General features: G+C 37.9%; 1 protein-coding gene across 3 annotated transcripts in view; it reads left to right on the top strand.

Moving 5' to 3' along the window:
- casd1 (CAS1 domain containing 1) overlaps window positions 1-22,991 on the top strand; it is a 111,436-nt gene that overhangs the window by 38,399 nt on the left and 50,046 nt on the right. For all 3 annotated transcript variants that reach the window (XM_062029234.1, XM_062029233.1, XM_062029235.1), the window contains one exon: window positions 12,220-12,434. In XM_062029234.1, coding sequence (XP_061885218.1) covers window positions 12,220-12,434 — 215 coding nt within the window. The remainder of the gene's footprint in view (window positions 1-12,219; window positions 12,435-22,991) is intronic.

Consider the following 22,991-nt stretch of genomic DNA (forward strand, 5'->3'; position numbering starts at 1 on the left):
CACGCCTAAATTTACCGCATTCCTTTTGGTAAACGCGAGAAGAGGAGAGAAGAGGTTTTAAAATAATTACCGCATGCACGGCCATCCCGCCGGTTTCCGGTAAACGCCGGAGTGACAGGAGGTTTTAAATTAATTAGCGCCCCTGCGGCTATTCAAGGAAATACGGTACCTACACTTAACGTTACGTTAGTCAATGTATTACACACAGTAACATAACGTTAGACGGCGGTCAGCAGCACCGCGTATTTCAGCCACCTACAAAAAGACAAACATAGTCAAATAAAGGTCAGTTAAAATGTATACTATATTAAGAATGTGTGTACATATTGCATAGGGCCCTGACATTTAAAAAGTACAACTCTGTTCATTGTTTTGTCCATGTATTTGTTATGTTTTTCATGTGTACGCACACATAAACACACATACAGTATGAGATGAGATCAATGAGATAAAGGTAAGAACAGGATAGAAACTGCTGTGGAACTAGTTACAATGCAATATGCCATGGAAATACAATGTTAACACTTTTGTACAAATAAGTACAGTTGCACTTGTTTTTGCAAATGTGTTTATTCTGTAAAGGAATGAGTTAAATGTTTAAAATGACTGGTTAATAGTGCTATTATGAAGTGCAATGTCAGCACAATTTTTTTCCCCTGCAATTTCAAATGCACTTGTTTTAATAAATAAATACAGCGTTTTAAAAGCATACACAATCTGTGTAAATATATTAGTCTAGTCTGTTGTTAAAAGGACTTGAAAGGACTCGAAACTCAAAATGCAGGACTTGGGACTTGACTTAAGACTTTCCAGTCTTGACTTTGGACTTGACTCGGGACTTGCCTGTCTTGACTCGGGACTTGACTCGAGACTTGAGGGCAAAGACTTGAGACTTACAAAGCAATGACTTGGTCCCACCTCTACTATACTGTGAGCAGTACAATGATTTTTAAAGTTAAAGTACCAATGATAGTCACACACACACACACTAGGTGTGGTGAAATTTGTCCTCTGCATTTGACCCATCCCCCTGTTTACCCCCTGGGAGGTGAGGGGAGCAGTGGGCAGCAGCAATGCCGCGCCCGGGAATCATTTTTGGTGATTTAACCCCCAATTCCAACCCTTGATGCTGAGTGCCAAGCAGGCAGGTAATGGGTCCCTATAGTCTTTGGTATGACTCGGCCGGGGTTTGAACTCACAACCTACCGATCTCAGGGCGGACACTCTAATCACTAGGCCACTGAGTAGTTCCTTTGTATGTGACTTTTGTGCATAATCTTATTTTTTCACTTGTTTGCACTTTATGATCGCACTCTGCAATGGCATATTTATGTTAATTAGCCCTTTGTCTTTTGTTCATTTATTTTATGTTCATGAAATGTTTTTTATAGTTACATTTTTAAGTGAAAGCCAAATTTACATACTGTTTGTTTAAAATAGAAAGTGTAATAAAACATGTTTTAATAGCGGTAAAAAATTGTGATTAATAATCGTGATTTCAATATTGATGAAAATAATAGTGATTCTTATTTTGGCCATAATTGTTCAGCCTTAGGTGTGTCTGTCTATCGCGAGGCATTAAAAAAGTAGACCTAAAAATTAGCGATCATCAATCTTCACTATGACGTCACTTGAGAGAAATTCACGGCACCTGAAGATCCTGTGAGATGAAAACTGCTGTTCAGTATATATATAATGTATATCTACAATCACGGCCAAAAATATTGACACCCCTGCATTTCTGTCAGATAATGCACCACTTCTCCCAGAATATTGTTGAAATTACAAAAGCTTTGGTATTCACATGTTTATTTATTTTGTTTGCATTGGAACAACACAAAAAAACAAAAAAGCCAAATCGGGTATTATTTTTCACACAACTCCAAAAATGGACTGGACAAAATTATTGGCACCCTCAACTTTATATTTGGTAGCACACCCTTTGGAAAAAATAACTGAAATCAATCGCTTCCTGTAACCATCAATGAGTTTCTTACACCTTGCTACTGGAATTTTGGACCACTCTTCTTTTGCAAACTGCTTCAGGCCTCTCAGATTTGAAGGGTGCCTTCTCCCAACTGCTGTTTTCAGATCTCTCCACAGATGTTCTATAGAATTTAGATCTGGACTCATTGATGGCCACTTCAGAATTCTCCAGCGCTTTGTCTTAAGCTTTTTGAAGTATGCTTTGGGTTGTTGTCTTGCTGGAAGACCTATGACCTCTGACGGAGACCCAGATGCCATGCACAAAGTCAAGGCATCTGGTACCAGAAGCAGCAAAGCAACCCCAAAACATCAGTGAACCTCCACAATGTTTGACTGTAGGGATGGTGTTCTTTTCTTTGAAGGCCTAATTTTGTTTTCTGTAAACAGTGTGATGATGTGCTTTACCAAAAAGCTCCACTTTAGGCTCATCTGTCCACAGGACTTTCTCCCAGAAGGATTTTGGCTTCCTCAAGTAAGTTTTTGCAAACTCCAATCTTGCTTTTTAATGTCTGTGTCAGCAGCAGGGTCCTCCTAGGTCTCCTACCATAGCATCCCTTTTCATTGAGATGGCAACAGACACTGATGTCACTTCCTGTCAATGAGAAAGGACGCAAAGAAAAAGGCTACGCTTCTGCTACCGGAGTTTTTGTTAAGTCTGAAGATTTTGACCACTGATTTGCGATCACAGCCACAGGAGAGTCACCTGGCATCTTTGACCTGATTTTGGTCAGTTGAGAGGCACTGATACGCTGAAATAAGGCGAGTTGGAAGAGCCGTTAGCCTCAAGCCAACGGCGCCTTACCGCAATTCAAAGCAGTTGCCTAGCAACCAAAAGCTACGGCGAGTTTATAGCTGTTTTAAAGTGCTTCCGACGACGCAAAGTGATATAAGTTGACAGGCTGACACCTCAAATTGATCTCTGAACGGAGCAAGGTACGAAATTGTTGAAACAAACAAGTTAAAAGTGCCGCAAGTCGCTAAAGAAGCAACTGCCGTTTAAGACACAAGAGGCACTGACATCAGCGACCTGTCGCGATGCCAAAAGCTAAAGGAAAAACTGAAATCCCGAAACGTTCGGTGTCAGCTGACACAGGACACAAGGGGGAACAAGATTTCAGGTTGGACACATGACATGATGGGAATCAAGAAGGGATACTACAAAAACTATTACATGAATTTAAAGAAGAAATGATAGAAGAAATGAAAGAAGAAAAAGCAACAACAGAACACAAACAAGATATGAAAAGTCTGCAGCAAAATATAGAAAGTCTGCAAACTCAGAATAACAACATAAAAAAGGAAGCCAATGGTACGTGCCAACAAATGAAGACACTTCAAGAAGACGACAACATGCTGTGGAAACAAACGAAGACCCTTCAAAAGACAACAACATGCTGTGGAAACAAACGAAGACCCTTCAAGAAGACCACCACTAATGCTGTGGAATATCGTAGATGAAATGGATCAGGATAAAAGAATGAATGATATCATCGTGACAGGGCACCGAATTAAACCAAGATCCTATGCGAAAGCTGTGAATAATGAAGGTGAACCAGATGAAATGGATATTGTCTCAGCAGAATAGCAGGTGGTCAGCTTTCTGCAATCAAAGGAAGTTTAACTCGACATTAATACCTTTGAAACATGCATCCCACTGAACAGAAGAAACAACAACGCCACTCCCGTCGTCCTCGTGAAACTCCTAAACAGAAAATCTAAAATGGCATTGCTGAGACAGGGAAAGAAGCTGAAGGGAACAAATGTGTACATGAATAAGCATCTCACAAAACGTAATGCTGGAATCGCCAAGAAAGCACGCGACGTGAGAAAGCAGGGAAAAATCCAGGGAACTTGTAGCGCCAACTGTAAAATCTACATCAAGCTGAATGGAGGTCCAGAAGCAAGAGTACTTGTTGTCCTTGACATCAAGGACCTGGACAAATTTTAAAGTTTACACAGCTTCCATAACAACGATGATAATGGACTCTGACAGAAAACAAACACCTAAATTCAACATCAACACTATTATATTTCAAGGGACGACTAAACAAGAAGACCTGGATTCAGGATTGAATCCACCTACACTTATAGAGATTATTGAAACAACATCAAAGATTGTTGAACAAGAAAATATGGAACTAAAAAACTTCTGCAACAAAGATCACAAAAACCAGGATTTGGAAAATGATATAGATCCAGATACACATTTTTTCTCCCACATCAGTAATAATTGTTTTTATTATACGGATGATCAATATAATAGCAACATTAAATGTGATAACAAATTGTCAATTATTCATTTTAATAGCAGAAGCTTGTGTGCAAATTACAACATTAAGAACTTTTTGGAACACATCAACGAACCCTTCAAAGTGATCGCTGTCACAGAAACATGGATTGATGATACAAAAGGAATAGATTTTGATCTGGAAGGATATGAACTAAACTACATCAACAGAACCAACAAAATGGAGAAGGAGTAGCTGTGTATGTGATGAAAAACCTGAACTACAAAAAGTGGTAAAAAGCATGTAATTTGCTATAGATGATAATATCTTAGAATCTATAACCATTGAAATATGTCAGGAAAAAAGCAAAAAACATATTCATCAGTTGTATATATAGATCACGTAAGTCAAGTATAGAAACATTTGAAGAATGGATCAAGGCAAATTACATGGACAATGGTAAAACAATAATTGTCTTATGTGGTGACTTTAATATTGACTTGTTGAACCCTAACAAGCAAAAGCAATTGATACAATGTACAGCATCAGTTTATATCCTAAAATCACAAAGCCAAGCAAATCACAGGACACTGTGCCACGCTTATTGATAATATTTTTACCAATGATTTTGATAACACTACAAGTGGTCTACTTTTAACCGACGTTAGTGATCATCTGCCAGTTTTCACAATATATGATGGAAACTACAAGAAGAACATGGAAGACAAAAGGACATTTCGAAGACTTTGCACAGAGAAGAGGATGATTGCTTTCAAAATTGAGCTAGAGAAGCAAAATAAAAGAGGTTGATGAAGCATATGAACATTTCTTAAACAAGTTCACAATACTTTATGACAAACATTGTCCATGGAAACAACTCAGTAGAAAGCAGAGAAAGAATAATCAACCATGGATGACAAAAGGATTAAAACATTTTTGTAATAAGAATACACTATATAGAAAATGTATAGCACAAAGAACTACAGAGGCAGAAAATAAGTACAAAAAATATAAAAACAAGCTAACAAACATACTACAATCATGTAGAAAAGAATATTACAGTGAATTATTAGACAGAAACAAAAACAATATGAGAGCAACATGGGGCATCCTCAATAGCATTATTAAAAATGGCACTAAGAGGGATTACCCCAATACTTAGATGGAAACAAAAATAATGACAACATAAAGGAAGTAGTTGAAAGCTTCAATATTACTTTGTAAATACTGGACCAAAATTGGAAGAAAGAATTCCAGACCCAATTTCAATTGAGGACTATAATGATACCATAGAGTGAAATCCCAACTCCATGTTCCTCAGTAATGTGACACAGGAGGAAATAGTTATAATTGTGAAAAAATGCAAATCTAAGACTTCAACTGACTGTAATGGAATTGATATGAAAACGATACAAAAGGTTATTGAAGAGATCTCAGGACTATTAATGTATATTAGTAACCTATCATTTCAAACAGGTAAATTTCCAAACAAAATTAAAATAGCTAAAGTTGCACCAATTTATAAGACTGGAGACAAACAGCAATTTACAAATTATAGACCTGTTTCTTTACTTCCACAATTTTCTAAAATCATTGAAAAACTGTTCAATAACAGATTAGACAGTTTCACAAACAAAAATACAATACTCGAAGAGAACCAATATGCATACAGAGCTAATGTTTCAACTTGATGGCTTTAATTGAAATTACAGAAGAAATTACCAATGCAATAGATAGTAAAAAATAGTAAAAAATGTGTGGCAGCAGTGTTTATGGATCTAACTAAAGTATTTGACACAAATTAATCACAACATTTTAATCAAAAAACTAGAACGACATGGCATCGATGGCTAGTCTTAAACTGGATAAGAAGTTATTTAACGAACAGGAAACAATACGTGAAGCTAGGCGAACACACATCTACAACGCTAAATATATCCTGTGGTGTACCTCAGGGATCAATACTAGGACCAAAATTATTCAATCTCTATACAAATGACATTTGTAAAGTTACAAAAGATTTAAAGTTAGTATTATTTGCGGACGATACCACTGCGTTTTGTCCAGGAGAGAACACACAGAAGGTAATACAAATAATAACAGAAGAAATTAACGAATTAAAAAGATGGTTTGACAAAAACAGACTATCTTTGAATCTCAGTAAAACTAAAATAATGCTATTTGGTAACAGTAGAAGAGAAAGTCAAACACAAATACAAATAGACGGAATAGAAATTGAAAGAGTAAATGAAACCAAATTTCCAGGTATGATAGATGATGATGTCTGGAAATCTCAAGTAAAAAAATATACAACATAAAGTAGCAAGAAACACGTCAATAATGAATAAAGCAAAACATGTTCTAGACAAAAAAATCACTTCATATTCTCTACTGCTCGCTAGTGTTACCATTGTGTAGAAATTTGGGGAAATAACTACAAAAGTACACTTCATTCATTAACGGTGTTACAAAAAAGATCAGTTAGAATAATACATAATTTTGGATATAGAGAACATACAAACCCTTTATTTATTGAATCAAAAATACTGAAATTCCACGACATAGTGAATTTGCAAACAGCTAAAAGTATACACAAAGCAAACTATAACCTGCTACCCAAGAATATACAACAATTCTTCTAAAAAAAAAGAGGAGAAATATAATCTTATAGAAAAATGTAATTTAAAACATTTGTATGCACGTACAACACTTAAGACCTTCAGTATATCTGTATGTGGAATTAAATTATGGAATGGATTAAGCAAAGCAATCAAACAATGTACTAATATGATCCACTTCAAGAAAATTTTCAAACAAAGTGTTTACCAAATACAAAGAAGAAGAACCATGATAAACATTCTGAATTTATTTTATCCATTCATCCGTTCATTTTCAAAATAATCTTGCTCATCTCACCATATGAAATGTAACTTACTTCACCGAATATTATTTATTTATTAAATTTTTATTGTGATTACTTATGGAGTATATTGTGAATAAACTGAGAACAGGAAGTGAACAAAAGTTTTAGCAACTATTATGTAAAAGAAAAAGGGTAGGGTTAAATAAGCTCTGCTTCTTCCTACTCCTTTTTGAACATGTTGAAAAGAGAAACTGGAAATTGTGATGTATCATGTTGTATGCTTGCATGTTCGAAATAAACTCAAGCTCAACTCAACTGCTGTACCCTGTGTCTGCAGGTTAGCCTGAATTTGTTTGGAAGTGGATCGAGGTTCTTTATCCACAATTCTAACAATCCTTCGTTGCAGTCTTTCATCAATTTTTCTCTTCCGTCCAGGGAGCTTAGCTACAGTGCCATGGGCTTTAAAGTTCTTGATGACATTGCGCACAGTAGACACAGGAACATTTAGATCTCTGGAGATGGACTTGTAGCCTTAAAATTGTCCATGCATTTCCACAATCTTGGTTCTCAAATCTTCTGTGAGTTATTTGTTGTTCTTTCTTTTCTCCATGCTCAGTGTGGTACACACAACACAAAGGTTGAGTCAACTTTTCTTCATTTTAACTGACTGCAAGTGTGATTTCTATATTGCCAGCACCTGTTACTTGCTACAGGTGAATTTTGTCCTGTCCATTTTTGGAGTTCTTTGTAAAAAAAAAAAAAAAAAATCAGATTTGGCTTTTTTTTTTTTTAGGGGGGGGGGTTGTGTTGTTCGAATGCAAACAAAAGAAATAAACATGTGAATACCAAAGTATTTGTAATAATTTTCTGGGAAAAGTGGTGCATTATCTGACAGAAATGCAGGGGTGCCAATATTTTTGGCCATGACTGTATATCGGTGACGTGCTGTGAACTATAAACCAGGTGAGGCATAGATACTTTTGGAGTTTTTTTCTTCTTTTTTTTTTTTTACTTACATTCATATGTGCAGCTCTCATCATTGTTGATTTAGGTTGCACATTAGAATAACAGGAAAAAGAAGGGGGTAATTCTCATTCATAAAAACGTTATCAAAATGATATTATGATATAATAAATAGGTCCAAATAGTATTTGATAAAGTTGTTATGAAACACTTTTTGGTCCCATTTGCTTTTAACAAAATAAATCAAGTATTGTGAGTGTATCTTACCTTTCCCGGGCGCGGCCACCACTGCTCCCCTCACCTCCCAGGGGGTGATCAAGGGTAAAGGGTCAAATGCAGAGAATAATTTCATAATAATTCAGAATTGGCACTTTACAGTGCCAATTATTTACAGATAACTTTTCTGTATTTGTATCTGAAGCAGCAATAGCTATCCTCCATGACAACATACTTTGTATGATCACATTCATTTTGTCTTACAAGTCCAGTTTAGAGAAGTATTTAATCTTGTATACAGTATATAATCCTCCATGTTGGCAGACACTTTCATTTACAATTTAATTTCAAGCAATAAAACAATATTTTTGCCTCTGACAAAAAACACCCACAAATGCAATTTTTGTTATAAATAATAAAAAAAGGCTGGCATCCGCTGGAGAGACATGTGTCTGCTAGCTTGAGTGCCCCCACTTCTCCCAGTGTGGCGAGTCAGAGTACTGCTGAGGCATTGAACTGCAAGTTCACAATATATCGCCTCCTACTTTAAGGCAGAGGTACTTGCTGCCTCATGGCCTGCCTTTTCCCTGTGGCAACAAGCACGCAGCCCCTCGCACGCACACGCTCAATACACTTTGTGTGTAGCCGTGGAGGCACTACCTGTGGCTGCTTCACTTGTCGTCTGCCTTGTTTTTTTGATCAGGAAACACGGAATTTCCGAGATTTTGACCATGGAAATTATCAAAATATACAGGAACCACACCAAAATCACATAGAAAGCATAGACCAAAAGAGAAATATTAAAACTTATTTTAGGGGAACTTTTCCCTGATTCAATAAACACGTAAAAAATAGTAATACTGTTACGGTAAATCAAACATTAGTGCAATCCCAATATAGTAACACTCGAAATAGTGCAGAGCAATAACAATCAGTGTTGGGACTAACGCGTTACAAAGTAACGCGTTACTGTAACGGCGTTAGTTTCGGCGGTAACTAGTAATCTAACGCGTTATTTTTTATATTCAGTAACTCAGTTACTGTTACTACATGATGCGTTACTGCGTTACTTTATGTTATTTTTTATGTAGTATCGGCTAGAAACAGAAGCGCTCCGGTGTCTTTCTTCTGAATCTTCCTCTGTCACAAGCCGGAGAGAAAAAAAGAGGTCTGGGTGTGGGTGTGGGGAGGAGGGTGGGTCCGCGGTTTGATATATGAAACAAAAAAAAAGGTGTCTGCACGTTCAGTCCACACGTCATGGTGAGCGGAGTAACGGAGGCGCTTGAACGCCCCGCGCCATTTAATCGGTGTGTTTATAGGTGCAGACTCGGTTGTGCAAAACGAGGCTTTAAAACACATACTGAACGTGCTTGAGCCACGTTACGACATCCCGTCGCGCACCCACTTCAGCGATAAGATTTTGCCAGATCTTTATGAGCAGGAGAAGAAAAAAGTGGTGGATGATGAACTATCCCGAGCATCATCTGTTGCGCTCATGACAGAAGGGTGGACGTCCTGGGGAACGTCCACCTGGACGTCCAGGGAACTATGTGACGATAAGCGCTCACTTCATCACAGCAGACTGGCAGATGAGAAGACACGCCCCCTCTACGAGAGTAACCTTGCGCAGGTACTGACACAAGCAGTGGAGGAATGGAGGATAAAGATATCCAAGTCACATGATAATGCCAAAAATCAAATAATTGCAGTGAATGAGGCAGGACTGGGACCACAGGTGGTGCATGTAGGGAATTTGGCATCACATCTCAGTCAATAGGATGGAGCGCCTCCTTGGGAGGATCAGGAAGGAGGTTTCCTACTTCCACCCAAGCACAACAGCTGCTCATGTGCTTAAGACAAAGCAAGAAATGCTAAAGCTGCCTCATAAAGCTCATACATGATGTCCCAATGAGGTGGAACTCCACTTGTATGTTGCAGCAGCAGGCAGCTATATACTCTGCATTGACCCACAACACCCTGCAGACAAATGTCAAAGACATCAACCTGTCTGATGATGATGTGAGAGTGGCAGAGGAGGTCCTCCAGGTGCTTAAACCCCTCAAAAGTGTTACATCTCTACTGAGCACTGAAACTTCACCATCTGTGTCAATGATCCTGCCACTAAAAACAAGGATTCTACAATCCATGACTCCAAGTGTGGAAGACAGCAGCATCACTCCAGATGTCAGGCTTTATTTCACTATCTATGTTTCAAGGAAGATGATGTGCCTTCTTATGTTGCACTTTCAGTTGTTTTTTATTAATGGTCATTGGTCCAAGTTTAAAGAAAGGAGAAATGCCTTTTTATGTGGCACTGTTTTTCATTAATTATGTTAAAAGGAAGATACAAATGCATGTCAAGTTGGTCAACAGATTGTATTATTCTCCAGTGCAATAACAGTATCAATCAATCAATGTTTATTTATATAGCCCTAAATCACAAGTGTCTCAAAGGGCTGTACTGAAATGAAGGCTAAAAGGACATTAATGGGAGCTTTAAAAAAAAAGAAGAAGTAACTAAATAGTTACTTTTCACAGTAACACATTACTTTTTGGTGTAAGTAACTGAGTTAGTAACTGAGTTACTTTTGAAATAAAGTAACTAGTTACTGGTTTTCAGTAACTAACCGAACACTGATAATATATCAATAACTCAACGTTGCTCAGACGTTAATGTCACACAACACAACACACAAAATAAACATGTAAAGCTCACTTTACGAAGTTATTCCTCATCTACAAATCGCTCGAATTCTTCTTCTTTAGTGTCCGAATTAAACTCCGTCTCGTCAAAGTCGTCATTAATCGAGTCAGTGTCGCTGCTCTATTCTCGTTTTCTACTGCGTGACTGATCGTCTTAAGTTTAAACTCTGCATCGTAAGCGTGTCCCTTAATAGGAGCCATTTTGGGGTCTTTACATAAACAAACATGGAAATCAAAACGGCATGCCTCGCGCAGTCCTATATCCCAGCATGCACCGTGCGCTTCTTCTACGGGGGCGGCTGCTTACCGTAGAAGAATAACTTCTTCTTCGGGGGAAAATGAAGTTGACGGCTGCTTACCATAGAAGAAGAAGTGATTCTTCTTCTACGGGGGAAAAAGAAGTTGGCGACTGCTTACCGTAGTAACGAGACCTAAACTTTATGAAAACGAAGTTTAGGTTTGTTGTGGCTCAATATTGGTCCATATATTAGGCGCACCGGATTATAAGGCGCACTGTCAGCTTTTGACAAAATTTGAGGTTTTTAGGTGCGCCTTATAGTGCGGAAAATATGGTATATCGGTGTTATATTTTCTTATTCATATCTTGTTTAAAAATATATCAATGTATCTTTCAAACTCGATAGATTGCCCAGCACTACTACATTATATATATACTTGCAGTGTGTATATTGTACATATTACATATTGTTATAAAGGTGTCTGTTCCTACATTTTATATATATATATATATATATATATATATATATATATATATATATATATATATATATATAAACTTGCACTGTGTAAAAAAAATTTTTAAAAAAAGACGCGTTCTTGTCGCTCATAATGATTGTGAAAGATAGGCAAAATAAAAAGTGCACTTCCCCCTTAACAGTTAATGAGCAAGTAAATTAGTAATTGTTTTGAGAAAATAACCCAACCGGAAATAAACTTAATACATTTTTCCACATACATCAGCAGCTAAATTAGGAGCCTTTGTAACCCATTTGGAAATGCTTCTATTATTTATATGGCAAATAATATATTGTGATGGTTTTCCTGGAAATCTGCAATACACAGTATATTTATTGCCTGATAGATTTGAGGCCATATCGCCCATCCCTATTGTAGAACTTTAAATAAGGTCACCCAAATCTTAGAAACTCCTATGCTTATGGTCACCCTGTTTGATCTTTGCGCCAAAAAACGGCAATTGAACCTGACACTAAGTTATCTACTTTTACCTCTAACCTGTAGACCCCGTCAATGAGGAAGTGTTGAGCAAGGACAGGAAGATGATCACCAACCAACAGCTGGAGAAGTACAATGAAGCTGCAGTGGACGCGCTCGGCAGCAGCAAACGTCTTGACAGTTCGCGGGTCAAGCTGATGTCTGCAAAACGCCAGGCGGCGTTAGAGACAATTGGCCAGACGAGCGACGGACTACACATGCCTGACAGCACCGTAGATGTGGTAGGTTGGATTCAAGTCATGTTCATTCAAATGTCATATCTGACAGGCACTGTTTCAACCAGTGTCGTTTTCGTTGACGATGACGAAATCATTTCGTTGACGCCACTTTTTTTCATGACGATAACGAGATAAACATGTCTCTCTGATGACGAAAACATGACGAGACGTGTGTGAGTTTTCGTTGACGAGACGAGAACGGACGAAAATGTTAGTGGGTAATCTGTCAGACGTTTAAAATGCATGACATTTCTGTTTATTGTGTGTGTCAATTAAAACCACGCCCACCAACTGGCGTGCAGCGCACAACGTGCTCAACACGTCAGACTGTTGTTACTCATCAGGCAATGGAACGTGATGGCGGCGGCAGTTTCAACACAGGGGCTCGGTGGTCGCAAACGTAGAGACGACATACAGGTAAAAGCCAGTAAATTAGAATATTTTGAAAAACTTGATTTATTTCAGTAGTTGCATTCAAAAGGTGTAACTTGTACATTATATTTATTCATTGCACACAGACTGATGCATTCAAATGTTTATTTCATTTAATTTTGATGATTTGAAGTGGCAACAAATGAAAATCCAAAATTCCGTGTGTCACAAAATTAGAATATTACTTAAGGCTAATACAAAAAAGGGATTTTTAGAAATGTTGGCCAACTGAAAAGTATGAAAATGAAAAATATGAGCATGTACAATACTCAATACTTGGTTGGAGCTCCTTTTGCCTCAATTACTGCGTTAATGCGGCGTGGCATGGAGTCGATGAGTTTCTGGCACTGCTCAGGTGTTATGAGAGCCCAGGTTGCTCTGATAGTGGCCTTCAACTCTTCTGCGTTTTTGGGTCTGGCATTCTGCATCTTCCTTTTCACAATACCCCACAGATTTTCTATGGGGCTAAGGTCAGGGGAGTTGGCGGGCCAATTTAGAACAGAAATACCATGGTCCGTAAACCAGGCACGGGTAGATTTTGCGCTGTGTGCAGGCGCCAAGTCCTGTTGGAACTTGAAATCTCCATCTCCATAGAGCAGGTCAGCAGCAGGAAGCATGAAGTGCTCTAAAACTTGCTGGTAGACTGCTGCGTTGACCCTGGATCTCAGGAAACAGAGTGGACCGACACCAGCAGATGACATGGCACCCCAAACCATCACTGATGGTGGAAACTTTACACTAGACTTCAGGCAACGTGGATTCTGTGCCTCTCCTGTCTTCCTCCAGACTCTGGGACCTCGATTTCCAAAGGAAATGCAAAATTTGCTTTCGTCAGAAAACATGACTTTGGACCACTCAGCAGCAGTCCAGCTCTTTTTTCCAGGGTCAACGCAGCAGTCTACCAGCAAGTTTTTCATCAAAATTAAATGAAATAAACATTTGAATGCATCAGTCTGTGTGCAATGAATAAATATAATGTACAAGTTACACCTTTTGAATGCAATTACTGAAATAAATCAAGTTTTTCAAAATATTCTAATTTACTGGCTTTTACCTGTATGGGTGTATTTTAAATATAAACCAGCAGATAATAAAACAGAGTGTATTGTGAAGGAAGACGGTGACAAATGTGGCCACAAAATATGCGGAAAAAATATGACCAACGCGGCACCTTAAGGCTCGCCACAAGGATATTTTTTCAAAGGTAAGTTACAAATGCTGTTAACATAATCGATAAATGTCATAGTAAGCTAATACATTAGTACGTTTTCCACATACTCCTGGCGCAAATGGGATGCTAACTTCAGGCTAAAGTTAGCTTTTGTTACGCTAACGTCAATTCATTATGTGTGTGTTACTTAAGCAGCATGTTCAGCCATGTTTACATTCAGTGACGGTGTGGTTATCTCTTTGTGAGTACGTTCTGTCAGCACGTAACTTGATATGTTAAACAGGTCGAGTTACTGTTATATGTAGAGTCTGCTAGCTTCAGCCTAAAAGCCACAAGTGACGTTGTGCAGCCCCATTAAGGAATCAGGAATTAATTGATTATTTTATTACATGGTTTGCACAAATTAAAGAGAGTGGGGTTGTATGATATCTGTTGTAAGTGCACTGGCAGACAGGGCCAAGTTGAGCATATGTGTTCCTCATCCATCACTCATATTTTGGGCATGTTTATGTTCATTGTACTTTAACAAATTCTAAAAAAAAAAGCCACAATTGCTGAAGTAGAATGTTTTTTGGCTTTTTTGGAGTAATGAACTTTGATTCCACTGTTACCACTTTATCTGTGTGTAATACACAATCCTTGGATCAGAAATTTGCTGTTGGGTGGAAACCTTATATGCCTAAAACCATTCCTTTATTGTTATTTGTGAAAATAGTAGATCTGCAAGCTTACAATGGGTTGAACTTATAGATCTGCTGCTATTTTCACAACTTATGTGTGACACTGCCAAACAGCAATATCCAATACTTATTGACCTAAATTAATTTGTTAAAAGACTATACTCATATTATACTTTTTATTCTTTTTTTTGGACTAAAACTAGACTAAAACCTTTTTGACTTTTCATCGACTAAAACTAGACTAAAATCCTTTTGAGTTTTCGTCGACTAAAACTATCACATATAAAAGTGACTAAAATGTGACTAAAACTAATAAGCATTTTAGTCCAAAAGACTAAGACTAAATGTAAAGAAGGTTGTCAAAAACAACACTGGTTTCAACACAAGATCCAGTGCAAGACCCGTATGGAAACTAAACATGTCCGTCTGACCTGTTGGTGGCAGTATTGAGCTTTACAAGTATGTTTTTTAACACCAAGAGCAAGCGATGTCATCTGCTCCGTTTGGTAGCTCACCTCTCCACGTGACCCTAATGCCATCTGACTGTAACAGCGAAAATGGCGACAGCATGGATGTCCATCAAACGAGTCGTGTCAGCTCTCTGACTGACTTAAGCGGGGTACACACAAACTGGCTGTTTTTGTCCCCATTTGACCTCTTCCGACCAAAGCAGCAAGCGCCTGATTAGCTTATGTCTTATAAGAGGGTGGTCTAAGGTGTATTCGGAGTGAATTTGTCCCCATAATTGGCTGTAAATGGGTAGGGGCCAACAATCGTCAACAGCTAATCATGACGAGGGCGCCTCCCGGGTCATGAATGGTCACGTGGTACAGAAAGTAGCCAATCAAGGAAGCTTAAAAAAGAAAAAGCATTGCAGCTATTTTACTGAGACCGTACCCGAGCTCACCCAGTAGAGGATAAAGTTTGTGTTCATGCTTTCTTCATGACTTTTTAGTTTGGGATTTTTTTTTTTTTTTAGAAATCACCATCATTTCTTCCTCTCCGATGTCCTCTTCTATGATGACTGTTTTTCCGCTCGTTGCTACGTTCCAACGATGCTGCTAGCGGTGGGTGATACTGTACATTTTGGTATGGATCAGATACCAGGTTGATACAGGAAACGGATACTGACACTTTTTGACTTGAAACGTCATGTTCGTTGAATAATTTTGTGAATTTGCCTGAAGTTAGTTGACTATGACACGGATGCCCAAAGTGAGGCCTGCAGGCCAAATCTTTCCCACCGAGTCATTTTGTTAGGCCCGCCAAAGGATGGCTTTCCATTTTGTTTACATAGTCACAAGGCCATCTTTCAGGCTAACACAATTATTGATGGCTGACTAGTTAGCGTCTATCCAGAGCCGGCCCTCCCTACGCAGATCACGCACTCTGCGTTGGGCCCCGCCATTCACATGGGTCCTATTTTGCATGAACAGACATGTAAAATGTCAATCAATGAATGCTAAGGTGCTTCCGATTAAATTGTACCTCTATCTTATCCGAGCACCCTCGTGTTCTGTCACTGATAAGAAATATAGTCTTCCTCCACATCGTCACTGTCCTATTAGCGCAAGGCAAACAATGCACTAGGTTTGCAAATCTATCTTATAAATGTGTTATTTTTGCACTAAAAATATAATCATTCAACAATGTATTTCCCATCAAATAGTTTTAGTCCAAAACATGCATCAATTTAAATTCAAGTTTGAATGAAATATTATAGAGTTTCACACCAATAAAAATAAAGTCTAAAAATGTTTTCAATTATGGCCCTAATTTAGCCCTTCATACAAATAATCCATTTTATTACTACTAATTAAAATAACTTTATTGTTTACATTTTTGTTTTTACAAAATTGCTGTTTGGCCTGCGTCCCATTTGCATTATTTCACTTTGGCCCTCGGAGGCAAAATGTTTGGGCACCCGTGGACTATGAGAACACAGGAATAATATGTTCTGCAAATAAAAATATTTTAATTACTAAATCCAACAATTTAAACTTATGTAATACTATACAAATGACCCCGTCTACCGTTATACCACGCAGAAAATCACTATTGCAAAATAACAAAAGCAACTACCGGTACCATATTTTCCAAACTATAGAGCACACCAGGTTATAAGACACACCCACTAATTGTTAGAAAATAATCAGGCTACAAGCCAATACGTATCATGTAATCACGTAGTGAAATGAGATATTTTCCCAGAAAGATTTTGTAAATGTTTATTTATGCAATTATCAGTGGGACGGCGTGGCGTAGTGGGTAGAGCAACCGTGCCAGAAACCTGAGGGTTGCAGGTTCGCTCCCCGCCTCTTACCATCCAAAAAAAATCGCTGCCGTTGTGTCCTTGGGCAGGACACTTCAACCTTTGCCCCCGGTGCCGCTCACACCGGTGAAATGAATGATGAATGAATGGTAGGTGGTGGTCGGAGGGGCCGTAGGCGCAAACTGGCAGCCTCGCTTCCGTCAGTCTACCCCAGGGCAGCTGTGGCTACAAATGTAGCTTACCACCACCAGGTGTGAATGAATGATGGGTTCCCACTTCTCTGTGAGCGCTTTGAGTATCTAACAATAGAAAAAGCGCGATATAAAATCTAATCCATTATTATTATTATCTAATCCATTATTAATAATACTAACACAGGCACTCGTAAACATGTTAGCATATTAGCTAATGCTAACGACGCTAGTTTTATTACATGACGATAGCACATTCAAAAACATGCATGAGAACACTTCTACAGACATCACAAATGGGACAGTTTATAAAATAATAATTTTTTTTGCTATAATGTAAAATTACACACGTTGCTTGGAGTGATGAATGACAAATCCATACGAGTAGAAACGCTATGGACCGTAACGGTCCATAGGCACAAAACAGAAGGAAATCCTGTAGACTTTTAACCCGCAGCACCTACAGTGAGCAAATTCTTTCAAAAGATGGCGCCGTAGCACAAAGATTGCGCATCTTTACAGTCTCTGTTTTGGCGTTACCACTGTGTAAGTTTGTTGTATACAAAACATAATGGCCGTTAGCAAAGGTAAATAGATCAGCTGCCTCTTTTGTGTGAGCTGCAGGGTTCAAAGCTAAAATAGCGGCCTATAGTATGGAAAATATGGTCGGTCCTTCTAAGCACGAACAGACCCAAGTGGCTTTATTTAACACTTGTCCTCTAAATCCAATGTGGAAACCAAGTAAAACACATATGACAGTAGTAGCACCAAAAAAGAGGGGTCAGCAGAGGGTGCGGGGGGTAATTGATTTCTGACCAGAAGTGGGGTAGGGGGTAGGGTTATGACCCCCCAGGAAGTAGGCATGGCTTCCACGTAGCACCAATTCGGGGGGAGCTATTGGGGGGATGACGTCACACTCATAGGGCGTGGCCTACACCGGAAATAGAGAGTATACGTCCTATACAGCCGCCATTTTAAATTAGTATTTTTTACTTATAAACCCGACATCTTGGTTGTAGTCCATAAGTCATAATGATTCATGATTCCTACATGCAGAAAGGGGTATTACAACCTGTAGTTTTTTAATTTGTCCGCCATTTTAGTTGTAATACAGCAGTTATACCGTTTTAAGGCTTTAATCCACCCTATCAAATGTATTATTTAATTTGATTACACTAATTTATCACTTTCAATTAACTTTATTAATTGTATTTAAGGTAATTAGTGCATTTATGTCACTATTTCACAGCATTTTAACCCAATTACAAACGTTTATTTCTATGCCATGCCAAACCCATATACTATATTATTTTAGTTGTCTTGTACTACCAAGGTTGTTTTTATAACATATTTGAGTTATAATAGATATGTGGAACTTAATATAACTTAAATAAAGTTTTTTTTTACATTGTTTCTTATATTAAAATTATTGTCTACTTTTTGTCTTAAATAAAATTTTCTAAAGTATTGTCTTTATGGTAATTAGTGTATTCATGCCACTATTTGACAGCATTTTAACCCAATTACAAACGTTTATTTTAATGCCAAGCTACACCCATATATTATCTTATGTTAGTTGTACTGTACTAATAAGGATTTTAGTTATAATAGATATGTATAACTTAATATAACTTAAATAAAAAGTTTATTTACCATCATTTCTTATTTTAAAAGTACAATGTTGTATAGTTTTGTCTTAAATAAAAGTGAACTGTTTTCCTTATTTTAAAAGTATAATTTTGTGTTTTGGCTGTTTTTACCTTAAAAAAAAGTTAACAGTTTTCCTCATATTAAAAGTATTATATTGTCTACTTTTTGTCTAAATAAAAGTTTATTTAATATGTATTAAATAAAAGTTTCCAAAATGTTTTCTTTCTTAAAAAGTGTTATATTGTATAAAGGCTGTTTGGTCTTAAATAAAAGTTTATGAACTATTATTTCTATTTTAAAAGAATATTTCTGTTTCTCGTTTCTTAAATAAAAGCAATTAAAAACGTTATCTTATTTTAAAATTAAAATTATCTATACTTAAGTTTTAAATAAAAGACTAATGTAACATGTCTATTTCTTGGTCAATTTAACTCCAACAAAAGTTGACACACTATTTTTAAGGTACACTATTAGCTATAAGACTAATGAAACAATTTAAACATTATTTGTGTGTTATTAGTCATGAACTTTAACGACATCCAGTCACAGAACATGCAAAAATATAAATACATACAGTCATGGCCAAAAATATTGGCACCCCTGCATTTCTGTCAGATAATGCACCATTTCTCCCAGAAAATTGTTGAAATTACAAATGCTTTGGTATTCACATGTTTCTTTATTTCGTTTGCATTGGAACAACACAAAAACCACCCCCAAAGTAAGCCAAATCGGATATTATTTTACACAGAACTCCAAAAATGGACTGGACAAAATTTTTGGCACCCTCAACTTAATATTTGGTAGCACACCCTTTGGAAAAAATAACTGATATCAATTGCTTGCTGTAACCATCAATGAGTTTCTTACACCTTGCTACTGGAATTTTGGACCATTTTTCTTTTGCAAACTGCTTCAGGTCTCTCAGATTTGTAGGGTGCCTTCTCCCAACTGTGGTTTTTAGATCTCTCCACAGATGTTCCATAGGATTTAGATCTGGACTCATTGATGGCCACTTCAGAACTCTCGAGCGCTTTGTCTTAAGCCATTTTTGTGTGCTTTTGGGTCGTTGTCCTGCTGGAAGACACATGACCTCTGACAGAGACCCAGCTTTCTCACAGTGGGCCCTACATTATGCCTATGACTGGGCGATGTGGCCTTTTTTTAATATCTCGATATTTTTAGGCCATATCGCGATATACAGTATATCGCGATATTTTGCCTTAGCCTTGAATCAACACTTGATGCATATAATCACAGCACTATGATGATTCTATGTGTCTACATTAAAACATTCTTGTTCATACTGCATTAATATATGCTTATTTTAAACTTTCATGCAGAGAGGGAAATCACAACTAAGTCAATTTACCAAAACTGTATTTATTAAACAGTTATTAAGCAGTGGCACAAACATTCATGTCATTTCAAAACAGAACGTGCAAGATTGTCAGAGACATTTTCAAACAAGCTATTAGTGCACTTTTGTGCATGATGTCCTTAAGATGACAAATCGAAACAACACTAAATTAATGTGCACTTTTTGTGCAGAAAGCCACTACAATAGTTTGAAACAAATAAGGTGCACTTTGGTGCATGATGTCACACAAGATATTTCAATAACTGTCAAATAAAAATTAGCTGCATAATAGGAAATCAAATTGTGTACGTCCTTCGCTATGTGGTAGGTTCCGGCGGACGTTATCTCCTTATGTCGGGTTTTTTTCATACGGTCTTGATGTGGAAATGGTTGCCTCTGCATTTTGTTGGTGTAGCACCGAACGGAGATGTTGACATGCGGAGTAAGCACTGTTCATTCTTGAGTGGGTGACTTTTCAAATAATGCTACATATTAGCAGTAATGCTAATTTTTATAGCAACGCTTTCGCCTCACACTTGACAAATTACGGTTGTCTGTTCGACATATTCCCACTTGAAGCCAAACCACCGCCAGACGATGGACCCCCTGCTGTTTTTTGGGGGAATTAATTATTCCTTCATTTGTATTACCACTCGCACCGCTAGCATCACAGCTAACGTTACCCATTCTGCTACCCCTTTGCTGCGCGAGGGCGTATACGTATGTGACGTATGTCGTGACAGTATGTGACGTGTGTAAGAAGGTGCGCTTGTCTGTCTGTGGGAAGGAGACACAGAAAAGAGCGAGGAGAGCCTGTAGTGTAATGCCAGCAGCTAAAAGCAACTGCGTAAGAACGTATACTCGAATATCACGATATAGTCCTTTTCTATATCGCACAGAGACAAACACGCGATATATCGCGTATATCGATATATCGCGTATATCGATATATCGCCTAGCCCTAATTATGCCCCAGAATTCTTTGGTAGTCCTCAGATTTCATGATGCCTTGCACACAGTCAAGGCATCCGGTACAGCAAAGCAACCCCAAAACATCAGTGAACCTCCACCATGTTTGATTGTAGGGAGGTGTTCTTTTCTTTGAAGGCCTCGTTTTGTTTTCTGTAAACAGTGTGATGATGTGCTTTACCAAAAAGCTCCACATTAGTCTCATCTGTCCACAGGATGTTCTCTCAGAAGAATTTTGGCTTCAACAGGTAAGTTTTGGAAAACTCCAGTCTTGCTTTTTTATGTCTCTGTGTCAACATCGGGGTCTTCCTACCATAGTGTCCCTTTTCATTGAGTTTGCGACAGATAGTGCAAGCTGACACTGTTGGACCCTGTTCTGTGTCCGCAGGTCAGCTTGAAATTGTTTGGAAGTGGATCGAGTTTTCTTTATCCACAATTCTAGCAATCTTCATGGCAGTCTTTCATAAATGTTTCTCTTCCATCCACGTCCAGGGAGGCTAACATTCTTGAGACATTGCGCACAGTAGACACAGGAACATTTAGATCTCTGGAGATGGACTTGTCGCCTTGAAATTGTTTGCATTTTTCCAATCCAAACAAAAAAAAATAAACACCTGAGTACCAAAGCATTTGTAATTTCAACAATTTTCTGGGAATAGTGGTGCATTATCTGACAGAAATGCAGGGGTGGCAATATTTTTGGCCATGACTGTACTTAAATTTGATTGGTGTATTTTATTTAAAAGTTGGTCTATGTCTGCTCTCTTCGCTTTTCCTCAACTGTCTGGGGACCATCAGGAAAACCCACATGCAAACACGCCTTGTTTTTAAGCCATGTTCTTATTTTTCTGTATTGTTATTAAATCAGTCCCATTTTTTTAATCCACGGTAGAGACAGGAATTATATTTAAGCATTTTTTAAGTTAGCTTTAACCACTTTGTATTACCAAAGGTTGTTTTGTAACAGTTTCAGTAACAGATAATAAAAATACCCTATTTTAGGCCCTACAAAGTTCCATAGCTGTAAACATTACTGCAGAGAAGGGTTGTACGGTATACCGGTATTAGTATAGTACCGCGATACTAATGAATCATATTCGGTACTGTACCGCCTTTAAAAAGTACCGGTCCCCCTCCCGTCGTCACGTCATGTCATGCAGAACGCCCTCAGGAAGAGGTGCTTTAAGACCTGGCTACCTAGCTAGCGGCTAATGTCTGTCCATAGTCAGCAGCGTTAAAACTGCTTCAATATCACTAATCCTTGTCTCCATGGAGACAAATCAAGTACCGTATTTTTCGGAGTATAAATCGCACCGTAGTATAAGTCGCACCTGCCGAAAATGCATAATAAAAAAGGAAAAAAACATATATAAGTCACACTGGAGCCCGGCCAAACTATGAAAAAAAATGCGACTTATAGTCCGAAAAATACGGTACAATTATTTCAAGTATCAACACTATAGGGCGCGCAATAGCCCTACATGCTTCACTTTACACCGCAGTACATTGAAGCCATAACAATGGATGAGCATAATCTTATCTATAGTTGACAAAGTCAACACAAGATTTCTTTATGTCCAATCATTAACCATTAAAGCGACCATCTTAACTTTGAACACACCTACCACATGTGAATGAAGTGCATACTTAATCAACAGCCATAAGGGTGGCAGTATGAACAACGCCAACACTGTCATAAATATGTGCCAAAAAACACTAAACAACAATGACAAACACATTTTGGGAAAATAATTGCACCGCAACACAACATAAACACTACAGAACAAATTCCTAGAATTCCATGCAGCACCAACTCTTCTGGGACTCTACAATAT

The sequence above is a fragment of the Entelurus aequoreus genome, linkage group LG20 (genome assembly GCF_033978785.1).
Source record: "Entelurus aequoreus isolate RoL-2023_Sb linkage group LG20, RoL_Eaeq_v1.1, whole genome shotgun sequence".
NCBI classification, from domain to species: domain Eukaryota; kingdom Metazoa; phylum Chordata; class Actinopteri; order Syngnathiformes; family Syngnathidae; genus Entelurus; species Entelurus aequoreus.